Source organism: Rattus norvegicus, chromosome 18 (genome assembly GCF_036323735.1).
Source record: "Rattus norvegicus strain BN/NHsdMcwi chromosome 18, GRCr8, whole genome shotgun sequence".
Lineage (NCBI taxonomy): Eukaryota > Metazoa > Chordata > Mammalia > Rodentia > Muridae > Rattus > Rattus norvegicus.
Window position 1 is genome coordinate 75846069 of NC_086036.1, and position 26239 is coordinate 75872307.

At 47.5% G+C, this 26239-nt stretch overlaps 1 protein-coding gene and 1 long non-coding RNA gene across 5 annotated transcripts; one reads left to right on the forward strand and one right to left on the reverse strand.

The window, feature by feature from the left end:
- Positions 1-791: 791 nt before the first annotated feature.
- Positions 792-25570, reverse strand: Adnp2 (ADNP homeobox 2). Of its 3 annotated transcripts, none has more exons than XM_039096772.2 (4): positions 25313-25473; positions 16659-16779; positions 11906-11995; positions 792-5310 (listed from the first exon to the last, which is right to left on the reverse strand). In XM_039096772.2, the coding sequence occupies exons 1-4, from the start codon at positions 25471-25473 to the stop codon at positions 2098-2100; spliced, it is 3585 nt and encodes a 1194-aa protein (XP_038952700.1). In that variant the 3' UTR covers positions 792-2097. The 3 variants fall into 3 exon arrangements, with proteins under 3 accessions (XP_038952700.1, XP_063133365.1, NP_001120845.1); NM_001127373.1 differs by having other exon boundaries at positions 1532-5310; positions 25309-25570; XM_063277295.1 differs by lacking the exons at positions 11906-11995; positions 16659-16779; positions 25313-25473 and adding an exon at positions 10252-10324.
- Positions 10326-26018, forward strand: LOC120098235 (uncharacterized). 2 transcript variants are annotated; one of them, XR_005496358.2, is made up of 3 exons: positions 10326-10677; positions 22341-22505; positions 24627-26018. It is a non-coding gene; the product is annotated as an uncharacterized LOC120098235 (long non-coding RNA). The 2 variants fall into 2 exon arrangements; XR_010059903.1 differs by lacking the exon at positions 24627-26018 and adding an exon at positions 23214-23754 and having other exon boundaries at positions 10539-10677.
- The last annotated feature ends 221 nt before the right edge of the window (positions 26019-26239 follow it).

Consider the following 26239-nt stretch of genomic DNA (forward strand, 5'->3'; position numbering starts at 1 on the left):
GTCAAAATAGGTATTAAAGATGGAGTAACAATCAGGACAGCGCTCGGGAACTAGAAGAGCTCTGGAGCTGGGGTCTTTTACTTGCTGACTCCTGAGAAGCTGAGGCTTTAAGTAGGCAGAACAGTAGAACAGGCCAGCAGTGACATCCTGTTAGGAAAAAGCAGAGAACAAGCACACGCCGGACAACAATGAGGATAAACGGGCTTGAACTGGCAGCCGTGGGGCAGTTCTAGCATTTCACTAGTGGAAACTTCACTTGTAGGTGCAAAGTTCAGCTGAGACTGCCTGGGTGGAGGGCTTGACTTAACCAGGCCTTCCTCCCGTTGCTCATTAAGAATATTCCAATTCAAAGGGGTGCCTAGCCACAGTAAATACTCTAAAACTACCTCCAGACTGGTCTGTATACCCAGGAAGATGCCTCACACCAGGGTGGTTTCTAGATCTTGACACTAAAAGAGCTACATAGAAGCCTAAAGACATGGCATCGTGCCTGAACTTGAGCAAGGAAACCAGGTTTAAGTTGTCCATGATGAGTTTTAGCACAAATCCAGGAATAGTAGCTCAAATCCCGAGCAGACTGGACCACTGGACGCTTGCATGAACCTTCGCTTCTGCCTCTGCACAACACAAGGTGCAGAGCAGCATCAACACGAGAGGCTACGGGGAGTCTGAAAGGGTAACATGGAACACACGTTAGGCACACAAAGCCTTCCTGGTTCTGGAGCTCAGACAAGTATACACCGCCCTGCCTAACTTAATGTTTTAATGTTATAAGAATTGAACAGTTCTAATTTCAGTGGTTTAACAAATTTTAATTCAAAAATAGACACTCTGAAAATTAAAAAAAAAAAAAATAAGGTCCAACAGGCTCTGAATTTACAAGAGTCACAGATAACCGCCTCGAGTCAACACTTCAGTGATCACATGCAAGTGTATTTTAAAACCGCCATACAGCAACACTGCAGCGCTTCCCAGGGTCATCAAGCTCGTGTTCTGAGGGCCAACCCCTGCTTGCGTCACCCGGAGGGGTGAGGGTGATTGGGACCAGAGCTGGCCGGCCCTCGTTACCAAGTCTGGTGCTTTACATTACCGATCGCGTAGGGAGGGGGAAAAGCAAGATGTGGCATCGGCAGGATTGTGAGCATTCACTGCTTCACCATCCCTTCATCTGAAGGCCTGACTCCCACACAGCATCCCCAGCTACTCTAACCACAGGCACAGCTCGTCTGCCTGTCGCCTTATGCCCGAAACCCGAATTCCACCTCAGGTTGTGTCTAAATCAAGAGCCAGACACGAATGTCTATCGTGGGCCCTTCCTTCCCACTGTTCACAAGCAGTTCCAAGAAGGAAGGGCCTCAGGGTTTTCAGTTTAGTCTAAAGGCACTAAAAATGTCTTACCTTTGAATGGAGAAATGACTTGTCATCACAGCAAAAGACAGTGTGCACCATAAAGCATTTCTGTTCCTACAGAGTCTTTATTTATAAAGCAACACTTGATTATTACTACACACCAGACCTCAGAGTCAGGATATTTTAATAAATGGAAAACATCTGGGATTTTTTTAATGAATAATGATATTAAAAAAATAGCTGTCAGGGGACACTTGAAAAGGTGTAAATCAAATTTGTAGCCTTAAGCAAACGTCGGTCACAGAATCAGCAGAAGTTAATGCTTAAAAGTATGTCCTTAGGGAGTCATACACATCAGAGTGCTTGCTTCTCTAAACACACACTGTCACTAGCTGCAGCTAGGAACTAAGAGGGAGCAACGCTTCAATTTTCTATTAATCAAGTTTCTCAAACAAGCAGAAATTCTCTAAAATGAAAAACCAAGTATCTGCAGACTCCAGGTTGTTGCTATTGACACTGACACTCGTGGGGAAACAAGGCGTGCATGGAATACCAAAGATTTAATTTACATGACAGAAGGAAAACAGACAGCCGCAACGCAAACTGCGGAGAACAGCTCCTCTGTGGCAGTGTGTGCTTCCTTTTCAGGCTTTCTGAGCACCTGGGACACCTTGAAGGGCCTCGGACACTTACAACAGAGCGAGAGGTGGGAAGGGCTGGAAGTCAGGAGACTTCAGACTTACTCTCCTACAGGTTTTCTGACTCACACTCAAAGTTCAGCCTGTGTTTGACATTCTTAAGCTCAGACATATCAAAACCCAGAAGTACAGAGGGCTTGTGGGATTTTATTGCTTTCATGCAGATATACCTCCTTTTCCCAAAGAACGAGGCCACGTCGATTTTCCACACCCACAAGAGCGAGGACAGTAGTTCCACTTCTTTTCGACTAGGATATGGTCTCTTGTGAAAATAGTCTCTGAGGAACTGTTTCTTTTCCTCATAGGAACGACTTCCATACTTACTGGGGTCTAACGCCAACACCTGCAGGGAGTCATCACTGGCCCCTGACCCCTCTGTCCTGCTCTCATTCTTCTGTCTCTTCAAAGGCACAGCACTCAGCCCTTTCTCTGAACCTGGGCTCGCATCGGTGTCTACTGTGAGCTGGGGCTCGTCCCCGTCCCCCTGCTCTTCTGGCCCTAAATGGCCTTCTGGCAGCTTTCTCTTCAGAGGAAAGGTGGACTCGGGGATCACTTCCCCATTGACCATCAGCAGTTCACTGCTCTCGATAAAATCTGGCTGGGCTTGCAGGTCTGAGCTGCTGTCCTTTGGAGCACTTCTACAACGGAGCAAATGGACAGCGATGGCTCCTAAGGTCATGTTTCCAGTGTAGACCCCACAACAGTGGATGCACTTAAAGGCCGGAGACCGGAGCATTGTATGGACTGTGGGCATGACATGGTGCCTCTCCTTCAGATGCAGCTCGTAGGCATCAGCAGCCATGAATGTGCCAAAACAGAACGGGCAGGTCAGCTTCTGTCTGTTAGGTATCTTTGGTGCAACCTCAGGCTGAGGCCTCACCTTAACGTACACAGGGACCAACGACTTGGAGTGTATTCCAGCAAGGATAGCCAGGTACACTTCTCGCTCTCCAAGTTTCTCTCGTGGCAGTATGGTGATGAAATCGAGATGAGGGAACAGCAGGTTCCCATTAGCATCCAAGTCCAGCTGGAAACCTCTGTTACTGTAATCCATAGACAGTCTCTTCTTGCCCAGGTGCTTAGTCCTGCTGTGCTCCACAAGGCCCCGGACATCATGAAAAGTGCATGGACAGAACAGGCACCCCAGGCCATGCATGAGCAAATGGTGCATCAGCTCCTCCTGCGAGACCAGGCACTTACAAGAGAGGCAGCGCACTGTCTTCTCTCTCATCCACTTCAGAAATGGGGCGCATGCAGCAAGCCTTTCGGGCTCAGGCTTCTCACTGGACTTGGCCTCGCTCTGCGTGTGAGCCACTTCCATGTGGACCTGGTAGACGTTGGCAGGGAAGAGCTCGTTGCAAACTGGGCATGTTTTCCACTGCTTGGCCTGTCTGAGTGCCTGATTTGCATCTGCCACAGGCGGGGTAGCCTGAACAAACACGCTAGGGGCAGGGCTCACTAGCACCTGTGGCGAGGGCAGGCTGGGCAAGGAGCTGCCCATCTGTGTGCCCGAGCTTGAGGGCAGGAACTGCACTGGCACCTGGGGTGGCGGTCCAACAGCTGCAAGGCCTCCAGCGGAGGGCACCGGCAGAGTGACGGACACTGGGGCCAGCGTATAGGTGGGGATTCCATTCACCTGTTTCCCAGTTGGAATGAGCTGTCTGAGAATAGAACCTGAAGTAAGGAAAGTAGTGTTTTGGGACGTTCCAGCTCTCACCGGCTGGCTCACGGGCAGGATGCTGGTGCTGACAGACGGACTGAGCTGCAGAACACCAGGCCTCACGGGTGGGCCCACAGGAAGGACTCCTGGTGTTACTGGCTGACTGAGCTGAAGAACACCAGAGTTCACACCTTGATTCACAGGGACAACTCCCGAGGGGACAGTTTGGTTTGGAGAAAGCAGCCCAGGCGGTACCACCTGGCCTGCAGGGAGAACCCTCAAGGGCACTGTCTGGCCAGGAGGGAGAACTCGAGATGGCGCTGTCTGGCCAACAGGGAGAACTGACGACTGGACCACCTGGCCAGTGGGTAAGACCCCGGAAGTGGCTGTCTGCCCAGGGATCACACCAGCAGGGGTCACCTGACCTGCAGGAAGGACTCCTGATGGAACTGCTCGACCTACAGAAATCACCCCAGGAGATGTAGCCTGGAGAACCCCTGAGTTAACAGAGGGACCCACAGGCAAGACACCAGGGCCCACAGGTCTGTTTATGGGCCCCATGGGCTTAGGGAGGGGTAAAACTCCAGGGCGGACAGCTTGGTTCACGGAGCACATGGCTTGGTTCACAGGGAGGAGGCTTGTTCCAACAGACTTATTCACAGGCCCAAGTGGCTGAGTGAGAGGCAGCACAGAAGTACTGACGGGCTGACTCAGTGGGACACTGTGAGAGAGAAAGACAGGTGGGGGAGCGGACTGCTGCAGGGTGAGGCTACTCTGGCACACAGGCAAAGAGCTGGAGACCAGAGCTACATGAGACTGGGCCGTGGTAGGTGGTGAGTGTGTAAGGCTCCCAGAAGTGCCTGGGGCCACAGTCACTGACTGCACAGTGCCGGGACTTTGACTGTTCTGTGGCAAAGCAAGCTGGAAGCAAGGAGGAGGGGCTGCAATGCTCGGAGCACTGCTGTTTGGCGGTAAAGCTATGTGGGTCACTGGCTTTGGAGCAATATGCATTTGCTTCAGAAACCCGGTCCTCTTGATGTGCTCTGAGATAACAGACCTCAGCTTATTCTCCAAGTCCCTATGTGCATCTGATGTCAGAATGTGATACATCAGGGCATCCTGACTACTGGCGATGGCGCTGCATTTTTTACAGTAGTACTTGTCAAATGGCAGGGCTTTATCCACAGAAACTGGATCACTTGCTTTCGGTTGTTCTCCTGTTTCCTCAGTTCGCAATCCAAAGTAGGAGTTAATTAAGTAATTAAAATGGGCCACCAGCACATGCTTCTTCATGCTGTAGTACAGAGTGTTTGAAAAGTTACATTTTAAACATGTGAAGCTTATCACATCACTCCTTGAAGTCTTCGCCTCACCCAGGATGTTCACTGTGTAGCTCTGGACTTTCCGCGCAGGCGCGTGGAACATTCTGAAGTGCTTGCCCACAACCTTGGGCTGAGAGGCAAACGGGCAGTTGGGGCAGGGGATCATGAGCTCCTGGTCAGCCTCCTCTTCGTGGTATCGGTGCAGGTGATTTTTGAGGGAGGTGAGCACCTTCGTTGAGTACCTGCAGAGACTACAGCAGTAGGGCTTTGTTCTGTATTTCTGTCAAAAGAGAAGAGAGTCTCAGGCAGGGGAACGAGTTACCAGGTTCCCTTATACTCCCCTCATCTGTGTGCTTCACTCCGAACATCACAACGCCAACAACGGTGCACTCTACCAGCGGAAGCCTCCGACTGGGAGCCATGCTGCAGTTCCCTGGCCTCTGCTTTGCCTCTCCACAAGGCTCGTGAGTAAACTGAGCTGTGCCGCCAACAAAACCATGTCCACGGTACTTGGTGCTTGCACATCATTTTCACGTCTCAAATACTATTCTTTTCAGCACTTTTTTTTTTTTTTTTTTTTTTTTTTTTTTTTTTTTGCTTAACCATTTGGGAAACTATCAAGTACTGTTAACTTCTGGACACTCGATGTAGTCCAAAGTCCTCATTTGCTGACTCCAGGTAATCACCTAAACCCACTTCTCTCATCACTTCAACTTCTACTCCATTATGTCCTATAATATTCTGCAAATAAGTTATTTTCCTCCACCTTCCCACTGCTTCCCCTTCACTCCACACTGTAAAACTTGGAATTCAACTACAATTGACCTAGCTTTCAACCTGTAAGACCTTCTTAACTGTATTTTCCCCATTCCCCAAGACAATTAAGATCTAGGCTAACTAGGAAGACAGGCTTGTTATCCCAATTACTCGAGAAGAAACCAGAGGATAAAATGCATAAGGCCAACCTGGGCAACACGGTAAAACCCTGTCGGTGATGGACAAGTAAATAGATGAATGAATGAAAGCACAGGTGAGAGATAAAGATCGACAGTGGAGAGCTTGCTAACCATGTAGGAGGCCCTAAATTCCATCTCTAGCATCATCCAAACAGATGACAACCACACACACCACAAAAGAGGAGGTTACAGTTAGAGGGGTGTCCTAGTGGGGTTGGTATTGCTGTGATGAAAAGACCATGAGCAAAAAAGCAGGCTGGAGGGAAGGGTTTATCAGCTTACACTTCCAGGTCACAGTCCATCTCGGAGAGAGGGCAGGGCAGGAAGTGTTGCAGGGACCATGGGGCAGTGCTAGGTTCATCATGGGCTCAGCCTGCCTTCTTACAGAACCCATAATTCTCTGGGCCCACACCCGCCAATCACTGTTTAAGAGAATGCAGGACCTTTTTTTTTGATTGGATTTTTTTTATTTATATTCACAGCCAGATCTTGTGGAAGCATTTTCTCCATTGAAGTTCTCTCCTTTTAGAGGACTCTAGCTTATGTCAAGCTGACATAAAACAAAGGCGGTCACAGGAGAAAGGTCTGGGGAGTAGGAACAGGGGGCAGAGTGGATGGTATCAAAATACATTATATACATGTAAGAAAGTCTCAAAGAATAAACAAGAAACTGTTCTCAAGCTGACAAGGCAGAAACTCAACAGATTTGGGAGCCAAGAATCACTTGCATTAAGGAGAGCCGTCACTTCTACAACAATGGCTCCTGTTCTCTGGAGTCACGGAAGAATGGAAGCCTCCAGTCTCACCTAAATCCACAGAACCAGGGCACAGAAACCACAGCACCCCTTCCCCGTGTCACCTACTATGGAGGCCCACAGTAGGCTGTGGCAGCAGCAACCAGAGCTGGCCCGTCCTTGCTGAAACTGCAGTCTCAGTCACTCCAGTAAACACACGCCCACTCCACTCCCTCCGAAACTGTCCCTCCACTCGGGTCTGATAAGGTAGACGCACAATTCAACATCTTATTAATGACCTTCAGTCCCCAGTGAAACTGGGTTCTAGGATTTCAGGACCTTCAGTAGTCTCAGGCAACAGTCACAAAGTGAAGGCTACAGACTGAAGAGGAAGCAGAAAGCAAACTTCCAATGTTCCCGAAACACGCACCCTTTCAGATTTAACGTATCTGGAACCCAGACTTACTTCAGAATCGAAGGCAACAAAACTAAGGTGAAGTACAGTGTAGTTCAACCAGAGTCTACCTGCTGGCCGTCAAGCACAGAGTCGTCTACCTGCTGGCCGTCAAGCACAGAGTCGTCTACCTGCTGGCCGTCAAGCACAGAGTCGTCTACCTGCTGGCCGTCAAGCACAGAGTCGTCTACCTGCTGGCCGTCAAGCACAGGCCAAGGGATGTGGTAACGCGCGCCTGCTCTATCTACCAGTGTTGAATAAATCTCAAGGGTGGCCAAGGTTCTGAAAGGCCCAGTAGCAGGACCAACAAAGGAGAAGATGATAAAATTTACTCCATGGGAGGGAGCAGGACGCTTCAGCTCCTTCAAGACGCCACCAAAGGTTTCAGTTCTCAAGCAGCATATGAGCAGCTGAGCAGGCCCTATAAACACCTGATAAAGGTCAGGTGCCCAGAACACAAGGAACAGGTACAAGTCTCAATACAAAACAGATTTTACAAAGCTTCTCAAAGGATATCTCTGAAAGCCAAGTCAACAAAGGAGAACGGCTCACATCACCCATCAGCAGCAAGATGGAGACTGAACCACAGCCACTGTCCCCTCAAGGACACGCATATTCCTAGTCCCTCAAGGACACGCATGTTCCTAGTGGGTGGACGGCTTCCCTGGAAGGCAATGGGGACATGCTCACAGCCTGGCAGTGCGGGCTGGAGACACCTACCCATGGAAAAGAAAGGTGTCTATCCATAAAGAACGCAAAGCAGACAAGACATCAGAACCTGAGTACTCTCTTCACTCAGGGTGGTCAGGACTCCGCATGGTGTCATCTCCAATCAAGTGTGCATACGCCCCAAGCCTCTACAGTATACGGTCCGACCTCTGAAACCTATCAGCTGGGCACTCTCCTCTTCCCTAACAAAGCCTCATGTGCGATTCCCCAACCTTGCTTAGCATAAGCCACATGGGCCAGGGCGTTGGTGACATTCCTGTTGCCATGCTGCCCCTGTTCCTAAATCCCATTTCCCCAAAGAAAGGAGGAGACACCATGGGGATATCAGGCCAATATTACACACTATGCATACCGTTTTCCCAGAGCACAGCAGCTGTCTAATACACAAATCTGTTATCTCAAGCTATTATTATAACTTATTTAACATTTTTTAAGATTTGTTTAATGTCTATGTATGTAGGTGTGCCATGCATGTCTCTGGTAACTACAGGGATCAAAAGGGGCATTGGATTCCCTGGAACTGGACTTAAAGACAGTTAAGAGCCACCATGAAGGTCTAAGGATTCAAGCCTGGGTCCTCTGCAAGAGCAACAAGTGCTGTAACCACAAAGGCCTCTCCCTAGCTCCCTGTTCCAAGGCCTAAGATACTTCAACCAACTCCCTGACTAAGGAAGCTAACTTTCATCATTCCCTTCAGTCTGTGATCCAGTGTCCCCTCTCTACAGCACTGACCACTCAGCAGACGTGTACACAGTATTTCTAACTCAAAGCCTCTAACTTGGGTCGGCAGGGCAGCTCAGTGGACACTTCTCACCAAGCTTGATCACCTGTATTCCCCTTGCCAGAGTGTCATGTATGTGTGTGACAGAGGCAGAGAGACTGGATTATTAAAATAAGCATGTCAACAAACACTGTCAATAAGCTAAACTGGACAAAGTTTATTCACTCTCCAACAATACATTTGCTGGCCCAGCAATGAGAAGAAAGGGAGTGGGGTCGGGCCTTCCTTCTTACCTCATCTGTAGTGTCCTTGGCGTCCCTGCTCTGACACACCAGAAAGCCCTGAGCTTCTAGTGCGCTTAAGTTCTCCTCTGTACTCCCAAGACAACTGTGCCCAAACTGTATGTATGTGTTCTGTGTGCATGTATGTGTTCTGTGTGCATGTATGTGTTCTGTGTGCATGTATGTGTTCTGTGTGCATGTATGTGTTCTGTGTGCATGTAAGTGTATGGTGCATACACCCATGTGTGTGTGAAGGGTTTCAGGAGGATCCAGGGTGTCTAGTTCTGCCCGTCTCGGTGAACTTGAAGTCAGACTGGTAGTCAGCAAGATCCAATAACGGTTTTGTCTTTTCCTTATCCCTCCATAGCAGCAGGTTATAATCCAGTGCACAGCCACACCTGGATTTTAGGTCAAGACTAAGGATCCAAACTCGGGTCTTCTTGCTTTCATAGCAAACACTTACCCACTAAGCCACCTTCCAAGCCCGTGTCCTCAAACATTTGGAACCTGACACTAACTTGACCATAAAGTTCATACAGACATCTCTTTCAATAAAAAGAAATCTCTTTTTATTTTATTTTATTTGGTTTACAAAGACAGGGTTTCACTGTGAGAAGTCTTTCTTGAAGGCAATGTGACCACACACAGTATTTATATATCTCAAACAATTCACAAGACTACCATCTAAAGTTCCTTTAAAATACTCAGTGGAAATACTCAATCCATTCTATACTGTAGGAACTAATTTGCAGCTCCTTAGCCAGAGTCAGTGAGAGATCATTTCATGAAGACTCTTCTCAGGCCTGCAAGATAGCTCAGGGGATAGACACTTGACACCAAACTTGATAACCCAAATTCATTCCTTGGAATACGCATAGTCAAAGGAGAGAGCTGATCCCCCCAAGCTGTTCCCTGACTTCCATATCACATGCACATGCAAGCGCACACGCAAGCACACACACACACACACACACACACACACACACACACACACAAATAAATGTTAAAAAGAACACAACTCTCGCTTGTGAAGAGGGAAGTCTGTGGTCAACAGCTGATGGGTTTGCTGGAGGGCACCACAGAACTTCTGACAGTCTAGGATACATGGACACGGGGTATGATATCCACATACTCCTGGATATTCAAATCTCTGGCTTCAACGAACACTGTTCCCAAGCTGTGGATCTCACATGCGAAAGGAGCCTTGTGCTCTAACAGAAGCCCAGTTTGGATCAGATTTGCAAACTGAATCCACACCCCAAGTTACTACAGCTCTCAAATTAATGATTTTCTACAACACTCCAAGCTTTTCTACTTCATGGAAGTCATCCCCATGTCATAATAACCTGTGTGCTCCAGGCGACCAGAGGAACCCTGCTCCCTTTCTGTGTGGCATCAGTCTGTAACAGTGAGCTAGATCTTCTACAGTTCTATGGGAACCTGGTTCTATGTTCTATGTGTAACAAGAGAGACTGGTAAGCCAAATGGTCACTCCGGGGTGACCCAGAGGAGGGAGCTACTGCATCAGAAGAGACGGCTCATCACCTACAGTGCCAAAGACCCTCACCGGGACACTGGGATGGCCCGTCACCTACAGTGCCAAAGACCCTCACTGGGACACTGGGATGGCCATCACCTACAGTGCCAAAGACCCTCACTGGGACACTGGGATGGCCGGTCACCTACAGTGCCAAAGACCCTCACTGGGACACTGGGACGAAGCAGGAGATGTCAATCTTGACTCCAATCTCAACAGGCCTAGGTAGAAGAATGTGAGTATATGTGTGTGAGTGAGTGTGTTGAGTGTGTGCGTGCGTGAGCGCATGCACAATATTACAAAAGATTAAAAGTAGATAGAGCATATGAAATAAAGGTATAAGGAGAGAATATGTACAATACTTGTATTTTAAGCTAATTGTATTTTCTTACAAATCAAAAAGATAAAAGGTCAAAATTATAAAGTAAAAATATTAAAAATTAACTATTAAGAATTTATGAAAACGTAAACATAGTTTAGTCTAAATGTACAACATTCAGAAAGCTGGCAGTAGGCATCATCTATGTCCACTGCCTTCCCCACAACAACTTCCAGGAGGATCTGCAAGCTCAGGTCCTACGCAGATATGAACTCTTAGGAAATCTTCTACATATAATACTTTTGAAGTACCTCTTCTCTAAACAGATGTTCAGATAATTACCACTGTAATACTAGCTGTCCACCATGTTCAGCACAGCAACATGCTATACATGACTAAGCTGGGATGGATGGATGCCTGTACATCTGGGTAGGCACACTTATTTAAATGTGGCTTACTGAACAACAATGCAATCACCTGATGACACGTTTCTAAGAACACATCCCCGTCCTGTAGCAATGCAAGCCTCCCCTAAACTAGCAACAGTCATAATTATCTATTTACTATACTTGGCTGCACGCACTATACTTTCCTATGTCAGCCACATGAGCTTATGAAGATTAGCCTCACAAGCAGTGGTGGTGCACACCTTTAATTCCAGGAGTCAGGAGACAGAGGCAGGTGGATCTCTGTGAGTTCAAGGTCTACAGAGCTAGTTTCAGGGCAGCCAGGGTTACTCAGAGAAACCTTGTCTTCAAACCCTCCCTCTCTCCCCAAAGACCAGCATTCCTACAAAAACTGCAATACATCACACTATGACCTACATTACTAGACAAGTGTTTTTAGTTCCGTTATGATCTCAGATAATCACCTTTGTACATGCAGTCTCCCACTGACTAGAATGCCATTAATGATGAGTATGGCACTGGATGGCACAGCCTTTATTCAGAAGAATTACCAGCAAAGGTTTGTCTTCCAGTCAGTTCTCATGACACTTGGCTACTGTGCACGCGGACAGCTGTCAGCATCAACAGCGACTCTAGCTACGCTTCTTCCCACCTCATGAGCAGACCCTCCCAATTAACCAGCAGCCTGGGAGCCTCGGCTCACTTGCCCCCATGAAAACAAATTACAAAGTACATACCGCTCTCTTTCCAGAAGGTTCCCAAAGAGAAACATCTCCCCACGATGTATTACAAAAGTACTTCTCTCCCGGATCAAAGCCTTTAAGATCCTTAAGGGGGGGGGGGGGGGACAGAAAAAACATGTATCAATTGTGAGTTACAGAAATATCTAAAACCAGAAGTGAAGGTGGATGCCTGTAACACCAGGCTGAAGCAGGAGGATCCCAAAGTCCAAATGCAACCTTAACAACACCTGACTGGAAAAATCAAAAGGTGAAACTGTCAGGCCACGAGGCTCAGCGACAGAGCGCGTGAGTACACAATCCCTCCTTTCACGATCAAGCAGTCGGCCTTCTCATAAATCTACATGGCAAAGAATGGAAGCAGTCATTAACGACGTCTGCCATTTAAAGTATGCGTCTCAAGAGAAAGGTTTAAACTGTCCACATTAAAGTACAACTTTATAAGAAATAAACAGAGATCTCTCTCTCCCAAAAGAAAAAGTTACCTATCCTTTTCACATGTAAGCAAGGCCAATGGTCCCTAAGCTCACGCAGTGCTCGAGAACAGTCAGTCCAGAGAAGAACTGACACGGGCACTCAACAGCCTGCTTCACCACGATGCAGTGTTCACCATGCCCACTGAAGGACCTTCTAGCCAGGATCTAAACACAGCCAGTGTTTTCTATTTTCACCTAAAACAAAAGTCATTTTTCCTTTCTTTTTCCTTAATTTTACGTATGTGTTACCTACACATGTCCATGTATGCCTGGTGTCCACAGGAGCCACAGTAGGATGCTAGATCCCTTGGAACTGGAGTTACAGATGATTGAGAGCCACTGTATGGATGCTGGGAATCGAACCTGAGAACAGGCAGTGTTCTTAATTGCTGAGTCATCTAACCCCAGAAGTTATTTTATTCACACACGCACACGCGCGCGCGCACACACACACCTTGCTCCATTGAGAAGGTAGGAAAATTGGTACAAAGGAAGTATACTAACTGGAGCTGGTGAGCTAAGTGGCAGCTGTCTGGAGCCCCAGGCCCAGCCCCAGGTCCACAGGAACAACAGGAAAGGGGGTGGGTACATCCACACACAACTGACAGGGTAGAAATGGGGGAGAAGCAGACAACACTTCTGTCATAAGGGTGAGAGAGATTCCAAGCTCAGTTTCACAGTTGAGAAGGACAGGTATGAGAAAACTTCACAAGCAAACACTGTTTCCTGTTGGAGACAAGTGCTGTGATAGGCGCTTTCAGGATGTAGAGAAGTCGAAATCAGAGAACCCAAATCCAGTCAGCCTGACTTGAGCACGACCAGGAGGGACATGCGGCCAACACTGCCAGGAAGGGATAAGCAGGCAGGGCCCGAGCAGAGTGTAGAACTGTGCAGACGCTGCAGGAGACAGAGGCTCTGAGTAAAACGGTTTCACAGGCAATGACAGCAGTTGCTGAGGGAAATGAGCCAGAGTACTTCCCATCTCTCTGAAGTTCACTTTTGACACTTTTCTAAATTGGAGGTGAAACCTATTCTTGCTTTACCTTGGCACGCACTATAAAGTTGCCACGGAGCATTCACAAATCACTTCTAAGTGTGTCAAAAAGCAGGCAGAACTCAAGGTATGCAGTGCCCTCAGAGTCACCATGGAACCCAGAGCAGGGGCCAATGAGACGTCCACGGACAGGCCATCATCACAGTGGGAGCAACAGAACAGAACCACCTGCATGCTGCAACCGTTTGGCGTGAAAACAGAGAACAGAAATATACAATTGGGAAGGCCAAGGTACAGCTCAGAAAAGCCCGAAGAAAGGGGTGCCATGATGCATCATCTGGAAAGTTTACTGACAGCTGGGAAAGGTGACACTGCAAAAGGATGAAAGGCCTCTGGTCACTAGAGAATGACTGCTACTGGCTAGGTAAATGACAGGACCAGATAAACCTGTCATCAGTAACACTCCCAAGTCCCGAATGGGCCAGTCAGTAAAGTACACACTTCATGACAAGACAAAGCTAACCAAAGAACCAGCAAAGTTACCACCCAGTACAAACACGGGAAATAAACCCTGTAAACCAACGGCCATGTGCACAGAAACCAGAAGCTCAACATGGCACACAGGTCAACCTCTCTAAATATGGCAATTAAATTCCATTCTCTACCTAACAATTAGCTACATTTTATAACATTTATAGTTTATAGTATTGTCTTTATAATCAAGGATTACCTTTAATAATCAAAAAGAAATTAGCTGAGTCAGTTAATTCCAATTAACAGTTAATGGCCAATGGTAATTAATACACTACCTTCACCTACACCAACGCTTGCTACTCTGCCTCATGACTTGCTCCACCTGATTCTTATAAAACCCAGGACCACCAGCCCAGCAATGGCTCCACCCACAATGGGGTGGCCCTCCCCATCAATCACTAATCAAGAAAATGCCTACAGCTGAATCTCATGGAGGCGTTTCCTCAGTTGAGGATCCCTTCTTTCTGAGGATCCCTTCTTTCAGATGACTCTAGCTTTTGTCAGGTTGACATAAAACTACCCAGCACAGTAAGAGATCACACAAAATTCCAGCAGTCATAAAACAAGTAATGTTCAGTATCCAATCAAAACCTTTCAGCTAGCTAATCAGGAGTAAAATATTACTCCAAACCAGGAGTACACGCAATGATAGGTAACATACATGTGTCAGAGATAACTGAGCAGGTAGAGGAGGAAGAAAAGGGGCTGGAGAGAGGTCAGTGGTTAAAAGGATGAGTTGAGCCCTCTTCCAGAAGACCAGGGTCAGTTCTCAGCTGACAACCACCCTATTTCCAGTACAAACAGATCCAACACATTCTACTGACCTCCTTGGACATCAGGCGTACAAATGGTACACAGACATACATTCAAAATACACATAAAATAAAAATAAAGATGGGGGAGGGCAGAAGAGATGTCTCAACAGGCAAGATCAGGTGCTGCTCTTAGAAAAAGGCTAGAATTCGCTTCCCAGAACTCACATGATGGCTTCAGTTCCAGGGGATCCAATGCCCTCTTCTGATCTCTGCAGGGACAAGGCACATACATGCTATACATACATACATACACACATAACCAAATTCAAACACATAAAGCATATCTTAAAAATCTAAAAAGATAGGGGCTGGAGAGATGGCTCAGCTGTTAAGAGCAGTAGCTGTTCTTCAGAGGTTCTGAGTTCAATTCCTAACAGCCACATGGTGGCTCATGACCATCTAGAGAGGGATCCGATGCCCTCTTCCGGCATACATAATACAGACAGAACACCCATATACATAAAATGAGTAAATCTTTTAAGAAAAAAAAAGGATGTTAGAATTTCATAACAAAAATGCCAACATAGCCAGGCACGGTAATGTACACCTTTAATCCAGGCACTCCAGACAGAAGCAGGCAGATTTCTGTGAGTTCAAAGCAAGCCTTGTTCTCATAATAAAACAGCAAAGCTCTCTCTATGACAAGTCTATGACATGACCATAGATAAAACCTTACTTTGGGGAGAGAAAGAACAGACAGCTAAATGTAGTCTGACGCTACAACTTAAAGGAAGTCCTCCAGGCAGAAGAACGTTACCCAAGAGGGGTTTCAAGTTCCTTGGGACAAGTTTGATCCTCACTGTCAGTATATCTGATTTCTTCTTCTTTACAAACAACAGACCACAACCAACAACCTCCCAAAAGCCCCTAACTCTCAGGGCCCTAGCATTTATGTACCCTCTGAAAAGTCCCCAGAATTCCAAATGTCACGCAATCACAGAAACTATCTGCGACTAGCAAATCATGTCCCTGCTAGCTAGAGCATGAGGCAAATCTCAGCTGCTGTGGACAATCTGAAGCAGCCCCGCATCCCACACCTGGGGTTAAGACAAAATCACATTCCCATAATGTTTCTTTCATTTCTGAAGTTTCCAAAGAAATCAAAATTCTTGCTACAACTGGATTACTGTGTGGCCTGGCAGACACCTTCCACAACATACACATACATGTCAGAGCTAGCACTGCATAGCAACAGGCCAAGGGTGAATTAAGGTCATGTCACTCATTTTTACTCAGTTCACTGTCATAGCAGTGATGATGTAGATGGCATAGACAGTTCAAGAACACTAGACAAAGCCACCACCACAGCACAGTCGGTCTTCTGTGCTTGCTTTGCCCTCGGCTGTGGAAGCAGAGAACATGTCCGCTTGTATCTTTCATCCTGCAGGGAATTTGGTTCAGAGACCTATGCGGACTAGGGAAGGGTCACCTCTGAGCACTGCAGTCAGTACAGTGGCTGGTGGACTAGGGAAGGGTCACCTCACGTCAGTGCGGTGGCTGGTGGACTAGGGAAGGGTCACCTCACGTCAGTGCGGTGGCTGGTGGACTAGGTAAGGGTCACCTCACATCAGTGCGGTGGCTGGTGGACTAGGTAAGGGTCACCTCACGTCAGTGCGGTGGCTGGTGGACTAGGGAAGGGTCACCTCACGTCAGTGCGGTGGCTGGTGGACTAGGGAAGGGTCACCTCACGTCAGTGCGGTGGCTGGTGGACTAGGGAAGGGTCACCTCACGTCAGTGCGGTGGCTGGTGGACTAGGGAAGGGTCACCTCACGTCAGCGGCTGGTGGCACATCCTACGTCTCTAGATTCCATCCTATTGTCTTTCAAGACTTCAGGAAACCGCATTTTTTGAAGAATTTCACCCTTTGTCAACTCTCCAATCTCAGCCCCAGAGGCCTGTCCCGTCGTTGTCACCTGTCACCCGTCACCCACCTTCAGCAGCTCCTTGCAGCTGTCAAGTCCAATGTCCACAAGGATGCCTTTCACCCTCTTCCGCACCTTTCTGATGTTGTCAAGATTCTGCACAGGAATTTGAAACATTTTTGATATTTTCCTGAAAGAAGAAGAAAGAATTGTAACTAACGTATGTGTACAAGTACCATTTAGCAGAGCTAATCCAGTCCCTTTGTGGCAGGCGGTGCTGAGGAAAGGACACCCGAGCAACAGAAGGGCCCTCGACTCGACACCCGCATCATAACTCAGCCTAAAACGGAAGCCAAACTGCAGGCTCTGGACGAAAACCCAGGCACACATTTTGATGGCTTCAGATTTGGCACCAGAGCCCACTGTGGCACCAAAATGCACCCACACAGAAGAAAAAGTCTATTAGACAAACTTCAACAAAGTTAATGTCTCTGAGGGCACCGCCAAAAGCAAAAATTCCACAAAAATGAGGGGATTTTTTTATTGCATTTCTGATATATCCAGAATAAAGAACTCATAACTGAACAGGGTTGAAGAGAGATAGTTCAAAAGTTAAGAGCACTTGTTGCTCTTGTATAGGACCCAGGTTCAGTTCTCAAACTCATATGGAAGCTGTCTGTTCTGCACATGTATGTATAGGACACAAACATACATGCAGACAAACACACATAAAATACAATGTGTCTTTAAAAACGAAAAAATTTAAATGAGCAGGGACCTGAACATACTTTTACAAAACACAGGAAAGGCTGCCGCACATCGGAGTCACTTTAAAAAGCTAAAGTCCTGGCCTGCCAAGGCGTGGGGAAATCAGAACCGGCACATGATGCCAAAGGTGAGGACACAGGCCAGCCAATTCACAAGGCAGCCTGAATTCCTCAAGGGAACAAGCGTGAAGATGCCACCACCTAAGCGAGCAGCTTCACCCAAGAGAAACAGGCAAGAGTGTTCAGAGAATTATTCAAGTACAACTCCAACATCCATCACATTAAGAAAGCCGTGCACAACAAGATGGTGGCTCACTCACGATCGACTGTAATGAGATCCAATGCCCTCTTCCGGTGTGTCTGAAGACAGCTACAGTGTGCTCATAAACAAATCTTTAAAAGAAAGAAAGGAGGGAGGCAGGCAGGCAGGAGGGCAGGCAAGCAGGAAGACAGAAAGAAGCAAGCAAGCTGTGGACACCCATAGTTTGGACAACAAAGAGAGGTAGCAACACATGCTACAGCCTTGGAAAGTCTGCTGAGAAGCAAGACACAAAAAACCAAACGTATATATAATTATAATTCCATTTACATAGAAATGACAGACCTATCTGGAGATCTCAGTGGCTGCCTTCGGCCAGAGAACTGATCGGTGGCAGGGAAGGGAAAGGACAATGACAACTTTCAAACATCTGTAAATAGGGTGATGTCACGTATCTGCAATCCCCAAACTTGAGAGGATGAAGCAGGAGGACCACAGGTTGGAGGCTAGTTTAAACTATTAAACAAAAGTCTGCCTCAAAAGAAGAGACAATCCAACTTAGCCAAGTATGCTTAACTGTGTGAACATACCGACCACTGTCTTCTCCATGATTACAGTGCATGTAATACCTGCAGACAGTCCCTCCCAATAAAACCAACTTAAAATACCTAGAAAGGTACAGATAAACCCTGCAGTTCTTAAACTGGGAGGCAGCAGGGTAACCTCGCCGTTTGCAACTCGCAGCATCACTCACAGGAGCTGGTGCATCGCGGACACGAATGTGCGTATCTCAGTCCACACCTCTGCCCCCGAGAAGGCGGTGGCAATCGCACACCCAGACAACAGCAGAGGTACACGAGGCCCTAATCTTAGTTTCTAAATAGTACCATCTACTACAAATCAAGGGGCTAGCACTCCCATCCTAGCACTTGGGAGGCAGAGGCAGGGGGATGTGTGAGTTTGAAACCAGCGAGGTCGACATAACAGGTTCCAGGACCAAAACAAACAAACAAACAAAAAAAACCCTCAGAACCTGAGAGGCGGTGGCAAGAGTTCCCAGCATTCTCCTCTACAGAGCAAGCTCAAGGGCAAGCTGTACTATGTGAGACCTTGTCTCAAACTGAACAAGGGGCAGGGCGGGATACCTTAGGGAAAGAATTCCATGGCTAAAGCAAGGCAAAGACAGATGGGCAGAAGTTCCAGTGCTGGCCGCGTCAACAGAACAAGGAAAGAAGCTGGGATAAGTCTCTACAGGCCGAAACCAAGGCGATCTAAGCACCAGAAACATGGCAGCAAAGGACTATAACCTGTGGCAGTTTTCAAAAAAACGTATGGTGCAGTGCCTCTCCCCTAAGTTCCTCTTATGACAGAACCTGAAATAGGTAACAGAATGCTGGACAGAACTTTCTAACCAAACCAATCAAGTATGGCAGAGGCCATGCCATACAAATGAACTCTAAGACACTTCATTTTTTTTTTTTTTCCCGGAGCTGAGGACCAAACCCAGGGCTTTGCACTTGCTAGGCAAGCGCTCTACCACTGAGCTAAATCCCTAACCCCAGACACTTTATTCTTAAGAACTCTCATGGAATCCAGCTACATTTGCACAGGCAAACCCAAGACCGCGTGGGAATTCCACACAATAAAGGGACTTCTGCAAAGTTTGGTCCCAGCTACCAAGTCACCACTGGCTTCTCAGCCTTCCAACAGAGGGGTAGCTGTCTCCACATTCCACACAGATTTCTAATTCAGACTCATGAATGTGGTAATAAAATGCTGTTCTACTCTACAAAGTGCTCAAGGTGGCCCAGACCAATAAAAGCTGAGAAGTGTGATAAAGAATGGGACAAATCCTTCTTCAGGGTAGGTCTGTTAAGAAGCCCAGAATGCTGAAGCTGAAAGATCCTAGCCAATACCAACCTTTGACTATAGCGAGGTCCAGTCTCCAAAATCAATGAAGACACAGACTGGCACGGTCAGGGTCGGAAGAAGGCAAGTGCAGCAGCTAATTTTGTAAACGTGGGACCCGATTGAGTGTCCATCAAATGGTGCGTGGATAAGCAAATGTGCCACGTACAGAGGGAGCAGCGCCGTTTGACAATAAAAGGAGCTGATGCAAAAAACACTACACTCTGAGAAGATGCTGGATGGAGTCCTTCTGCCATCTCATTACAGGAACTATCTAAAGAGACCAAGTCTACAGGGGAGTCAACAGACTGACTGGAGAGGTGCAGAAAAGTTCTCCTAGGGACTGGTGATGGCCACACTTCTCAATTCTCTCTACAGAGCCATAAGTTTTACATTTTAAGAAATATCTTAAGGCAAGTCTACCTTTGCCACCAAACACAAAAATATGAAAGGAGCCTGTGGCTTACACCAGGGAAGGAGGTTGAAATTGGGCTTGCAGGGCTAGAGAGAGAACAGGACTCACAAAATGACCACACAGGAAGAGACCACTTGTATGTACTTTTATTCTGCTTAGAAATCAGGTCCTGAGAAACATCATCCCTTTCTGCATTCTCATGGTGGCACCTTTGAGTGAAACTGCAGTTTTTGTTTTTGTGTTGAACTAGGAAGTGCGCTGTGCAAACATGGAGGCAATTATTTGACCTTTTCAGATGTATGAACTCTCGAGGGCCAGTGGGGTGCGTGCTGCCAAGCGAGGCTCCCTGAGCTGTCCCTGCAGAAGAGAACCAATCAACAGTGTCCTCTAACTTCTGCACACACTTACATATCTGTTTAAATAAACACACAAAAGTAAAATTATTGTAATTTTAAAATATTTTTAATATCATGAAAGGAAAAAAAGCTAAGGAACTATCCTGAAAGAAGGATAAACTAAACCATGCAACTCTAATCTGTATCATTTTCCTACAAACGACATCACTGGGACAACTCCCCAATTTTCAAAGGCGTGTAAGGTTAGACAGGAAAATATACTGCTTCCTAGGTCCTGACGACTCTGTACAGAACATGCTCTGTTTGTGAGAATGCTCTGGGGGATGATTCTCAGACCTTGTTTGACATCTGATCAGTAACTGGGGGGAGACCTGTCTGTAATGCATTTGTGACTCTTCTGTAAATCTGTAACTGTGTCAGGAAATATTTTTAGGGCCAGAGAAATGACTGAGTAAGTCAATGTGCTTGCTGCAGATCCAAGATCCAAAGACTGACTTCTCTAAGATGCCCTCTGACCTCTTCTGTGCAACTGAAAGACAGACACATACACACATGTAATTTTTAGACATCTTTAAAAGCTTTAAAAAGTATTAGTCAAATTCAAGTGGGAAATGTTTTAGCTAACTAAAAAAAAGACAGTCAACTTTTGAGTAACTTTCTTAACAGGCCGGTAATTGGAGTAGAGTGATAACTTATGTGTTTAAACACAATTTGGTACCATCTTCCAAAACTCTGGGTCCCCAACCCTCTAAGAGCCTTTGTAACCCCTAGATAAGGAGAAGACGGCAGTCTCTGGGACTCGGGCTCAGCAGGACAACAAGCCTCCTTCACTAGCTCCTTCACTCGGCTGCAACCACTTAACGGACTGAACTTCCTTCAAGGAAAGAATGTCACAAAACAGCACAAATGCTAAGTAAACAAAAACTTAAATTTTAAATGGTCAGATGACTGGATAGACTGAGGTCCAACACATTCTAGGCAAACATCCCATCAAACGCCAGTGAGGTAAAGGAAACAATACCCTAATCTAACAACTGTTAGAACTCAAAGCTAGAAGAATCAAACCAGGGGAGGAGGAGGCTGAGGATTAACAGAGAGGACACTTTCAGAGATAACAAGGAAAAACTTTATGGAGTCGACCAACTGTTAGTTAAGTTTCTTGTCAGATCATTTACCTAGGAAAGGCTGTCTTGGAGCTTCAGGGACCATTAGTGGTGCAAAACAAAGGACCTTTACAAAAATCCTACAGAACATGAAGTAAAAATTTTTAAACAGAATGCACTTTCAAAAGTTATACTATCGAGAAGAACCTGATACATTTTCAAACACCACACAGTCACCGTGCAAGGCAGACTGAGCACGTTAGCTAGAACAAGGCAGGACAAGACCATAGTCAATTATGTTCACTTGTCCTCTCAAATGAGCTATTTCCTCTTTCAAACTCCACTGTTATCTTCTAGGGCTTTTCATTCTCCAAACACTGGTGGTTCTTTCTGCCCCATCCACTCAGCTCAAACAAGAATGTTAAACCTACCGTTTGCACAGAACAGTGTCAAGTCACACAGGCAAGACCTACTCTTCACTGGAGGAGAAAGTGCCAGGTCCTGGCCTACTGTCAGAAACAACGGCACTCACGGTTCTCTGAAGCAGAGGGGTTACAGAGTGAGGGTGCGTGAACCAGAGAGCTTTAAAGGGCTTCTATAGATACTTGCTCAGGGCTTGGGAACAGGGCCAAATGCTGTCAGGTTTTTTCCTTTCATTTTCAACTCTAAGTGCCCCCATTCCTTCGTTGTTACTGTGGTTTAAAATAGAGCCCCCCCCCCCCCAGAACTATCCGTTTAAAAAACAGAACTGAGGAAATGAGCGGTGAAACAGGCAATTATTGAAGCTTCATAATGTCCAAGCACCTCCTCCAGCATCCCTGGTCTACTGGACAATCACTCTGGGAAGGGCACAACGTTCTAGTCACAGGGTTTACCCATCCTAAGATACTAAACTTCACAGAGAACGCTGGATTATCGGGAGGAATGGAACCCTGTTTTGCAGATTCTTCACCTCTGGAAAGAGTGGCTGATAGACAACGGAGCTTCCTGCCCACCTATGGAAAGACACTTTTAACCTGTTCTAGACACCGAAATACCTCAAACTACCCAACTCCTACACAAAACACTTCCTAAGGAGCTCCTTCTATTGCTTTGGTGTCATGCCCAGGTAAGGGTAGTTCTGATGAATATGTATTTTATTATTTTATTTTTGATATTATAATTACATCACTCCCCTTCCCTTTCCTCCCCAAACCTTCCCACATTCCATTCCTTGTTCTTCCAAATTCAGAGCATTTTTCATAAACTTATTACATACATACGTGTATGCACATATATTCCTAAACACAACTTGAGTGGTCTGCATGTTACTTCAGGGCTGACCATTTGGTGTTTGATAACCAATCAGTATGCTGTTCCCTGAGGAGGACTACGTCTTCCACTCCCTTAGTGACCTGTAGCAGCCTTATGTCCTGTCCCCCCACCTCCCACCATCCACTTAAGGATGTCTGTTGTTGTCCTTGTTCACACTTAGGCAGTCGGAAAGAAATGTACATGACTGGGGCCACGGCTCAATGTTTAAGCCCATGCTCTTGGAAAGAGCCCAGGTCTAGTTCCCAGCACCAGAGCTCGTTTGTTGACTGACCTGGTCTTCCCCCCTCTACAAGCACCTCCCCTCATGGGCACACAGCATACAGGCACACACATACTTCACATTTTGAAAGATGATCAGATGATAATCCCTTTAGGACACAGAAAATCTTAGTTCCTAGACAATCTGGGTCTTGGTTTGGTTTGGTTTGGTTGGTTGGTTGGTTGGTTGGTTGGTTTTTGGTTTTTCAAGACAGCCCTGGTGATCCTGGAACTCACTCTGCAGACCAAACTGGCCTCAAACTCCAAGATCCACCTGCCTCTGCCTCCTGAGTGCTGGGATTGAAGGCATCTGCCACCATGCCCAACAAAATCTGATTTTTAAAACGCGTTTATCTTGGGTGCCAACACAGCAAGGGTCACACAGCACACAGGTCCTGGAGCTTTTTCCTGGATGAGACCAACTCAAACACTTCATAGCTGGGAAAATCTAGCTAACCACCTAGTCTCTCTGGGCCTCAGCTGCCTGCATCTGTGAAGCAATGCAAGGAATTTACTTCAAGAGCAGTTGACAGCACTGGTAACGCCCTACACATAATCATCATATTAGTAAAATCTAAATCAAAAACTCAGTGAGGGCGGCTGGAAAGATGGCTCAGTGGTTAAGAGCACCGACTGCTCTTCCCGAGGTTCCTGAGTTCAAATCCCAGCAACCACATGGTGGTTCACAACCACCTGTAATGAGATCTGATGCCCTCTTCTGGTGTGTCTGAAGACAGCTACAGTGTACTCATATATAATAAATAAATAAAATATTAAAAAAAAAACCTCCGTAAGATGCCCCAACCATTATTAGGACTTTCTTTTAGCAACTTCCAAACACTGTGATTCAGAAAGTCTGCCTCAACCCACAGGAAAACCCCTTTCTAGCCACCTGACCGTCATCAATCTGCTTTCTCTAACTAGCAGGTTAGCAACAGACAAAGGATTTGGGTGCGGTGTGGAAAAGCTAAGCCCTACCTTCCCAGAGTATAGGGGACCACCAATGAAGCAACAGTACATTGAAAGCTTGATTTCAAATGAAAAAGATATCGTCAAATCCCAAAACCTCAAGCTAAAAACTACATTAACTTTTATCCCCTAAAGCCAATGATCCAGACCTCTCTTCCTCCCATTTCTCAACGAGATGCCTAAAATAGCCTGAAATGACTTCATTTCCTGCCTATCCTAAGTACAAATCTGTGCTTAAGGACCTCTACCTAAGGATCACTGTGTCAACGCTATTTTCTGACCAGGGCCTCCATCTACCCAAGACATCGTTATGGGGCCAACATCACCACCACCTGTGACATCTCTAGGCGATATGCATGACTTCCAACCAGAGCTTAACATCGCACTTACCATAACTTCTTACACATGCTGTCCCTTGTTCCCACATCAGACTAGACCAGTCCAAGCCCCGAACTAGTAAAACCCTTGAGGCGAAGGTTACGACGGTACTAATGTATACTGCAGGTTGGTTACCTGTATGGAGTGATCACTCATCCTAAGCGCATTAACTTTGAGCACTCAAACGAGTTTTGGTTCAAAGTCAAGCATAGTTACAAAACTTATGTGCTGCTTACAATACACTACGTCAAATCAAACCTTTGTAGAAACTGTGCGAATAAAACCTATTTTAATCCCTCTAAAATGGCAGATGCAAAGTTAAATTTTACACTCAGCATCTGCGTATCAGTCACGAATGCCGCAGCATCTTGGATGAAGGGGCAGGGCTTTGCCCTCGGCAGTGCCTGAGATCAGCTTCTCCTTCAAGAAAACTCGGCGCTTCAGACGTGGCCACAATCCTGCCCTGCATCCCGCCATCCTCGCCAACGGACTGATCGTCAGGCTTCAGCTTGATTCCCGGGTCGCCGCAGAGGGGCGCCATGCCCGCTACCGCGGAGTCTCTCCGCGCCTCCCAGTAGCGTCCTCGCCCACCCTCCCTTCGCTCCCAACCACTCTCACTCGCCACGCCCGGCGTCCCGTCCCTGCCCCGCCCCCTCTCCCCATCCATCCCGGCCTCTGTTCCCGGTGCCCGGGCTCCGCAGGTCCCCCTTCCCTGCCCAGTCCTCTCCTCTGTTCTCCCCGTCCCCTGTCCCCGCCCTTCCCCCTCCCCAGAACGGCCCCGCTCCCACGTGACCCGCGAGCGGGCGCGGAGGGGACCCGAGCCGCGCACTAGAATGTCCGGGATTCCGAAGGCACCGTGGTAGCGACGGCGCGGCAGGCCACAGTGGGGACAGCGCAGCGGACAGCGGTGGGGACGTCGGGGCGGACCCAGGAGTGGACGGCGGGTGGGTCGCGGGGAGGATCGGGGACGGCGCAGGCCGGGCTGACCGTACCTACCACGGGGCGCGAGGAGCGCCGCGTCCCGCCGCCGTCGCAACACCGCCGCGTCCTCCGCCTACGCGGCGGGACCCCCGCCCCGCGCCCGTCCCTCCTCCCGCGCGCCAGAAAGAGAAGATGGCGCTCAGCTGCCTCAGGAAGTGACGTTGCCTTATTTGCATGCCGACGAGGCCAGCCAATGGGTGTAGAGTGTGCCTGGGGACCCCCTGGGCTCATCTCACGGGCCCCTCCAGGCCCCTGGACCCCGCGGGCCTCGAGGATCTGGAGGGGGTGGGGCCTGCCGCAGCCCCCTCCCCTGGACCCCCTGGGTCTAGAGCCCTCTCCACCTCTGGGCTAGCTCTCGAGATAGTTTGGGTTGGTGGTGACGTCATTGAAGGGGTGGGGCGATCCGTCCTCGACCACATGACCAATCACATGGGTTCACCAGAGCTCTGCCCTCTTTTGCATGGAATGGGGGTGGAGCCAGTGGGAGCCTAGTGGGTGGCCCCGCCCATACCTACAAACCAATAAGAAGCCAGCCCTGAGGATACTGGCTTGCCATTGGAGGATAGGACTTAGAAACTCTAGGAACTTGGACCAGTGTGCCTATGATTGACATATCTTGGTGAGCCAACGGGATAGGATCTCCTGACTCATCATTCTTCTTAAGAAAATTTGTGTCACACCTTTTGAGAATTTTGAGAATTAAAGTTACATCCATACCACACTGTGTAACAAGAGACTTAATTGCATGTATTTGCATAATGGTGGAATATTTCTCAAGTTGGATTGTACATGGAGAAGGAGCTTTCAAATTGTTTTTGAGTCTCCATCCATGGAAAGACCAAGCCCCTCCTACAGAAAGCCTGCCTGCTCTAGATGCAGCAAGAGGCTCAGCAGAAACTTTTGGAGAAGACAAATAGAAACTCTCTCTTAAAATGCTTTGCA

Excerpts from the sequence above, each read along its gene's own strand:
- Adnp2 (XM_039096772.2), bottom strand. The coding sequence starts at position 25,473 with ATGCAAATAAGGCAACGTCACTTCCTGAGGCAGCTGAGCGCCATCTTC. Across the intron at positions 16,780-25,312 it reads GGCGCTCCTCGCGCCCCGTG|GAAAATATCAAAAATGTTTC; the intron begins GTAGGTACGGTC and ends TTCTTCTTTCAG. Across the intron at positions 5,311-11,905 it reads AACCTTCTGGAAAGAGAGCG|AAATACAGAACAAAGCCCTA; the intron begins GTATGTACTTTG and ends CTCTTTTGACAG.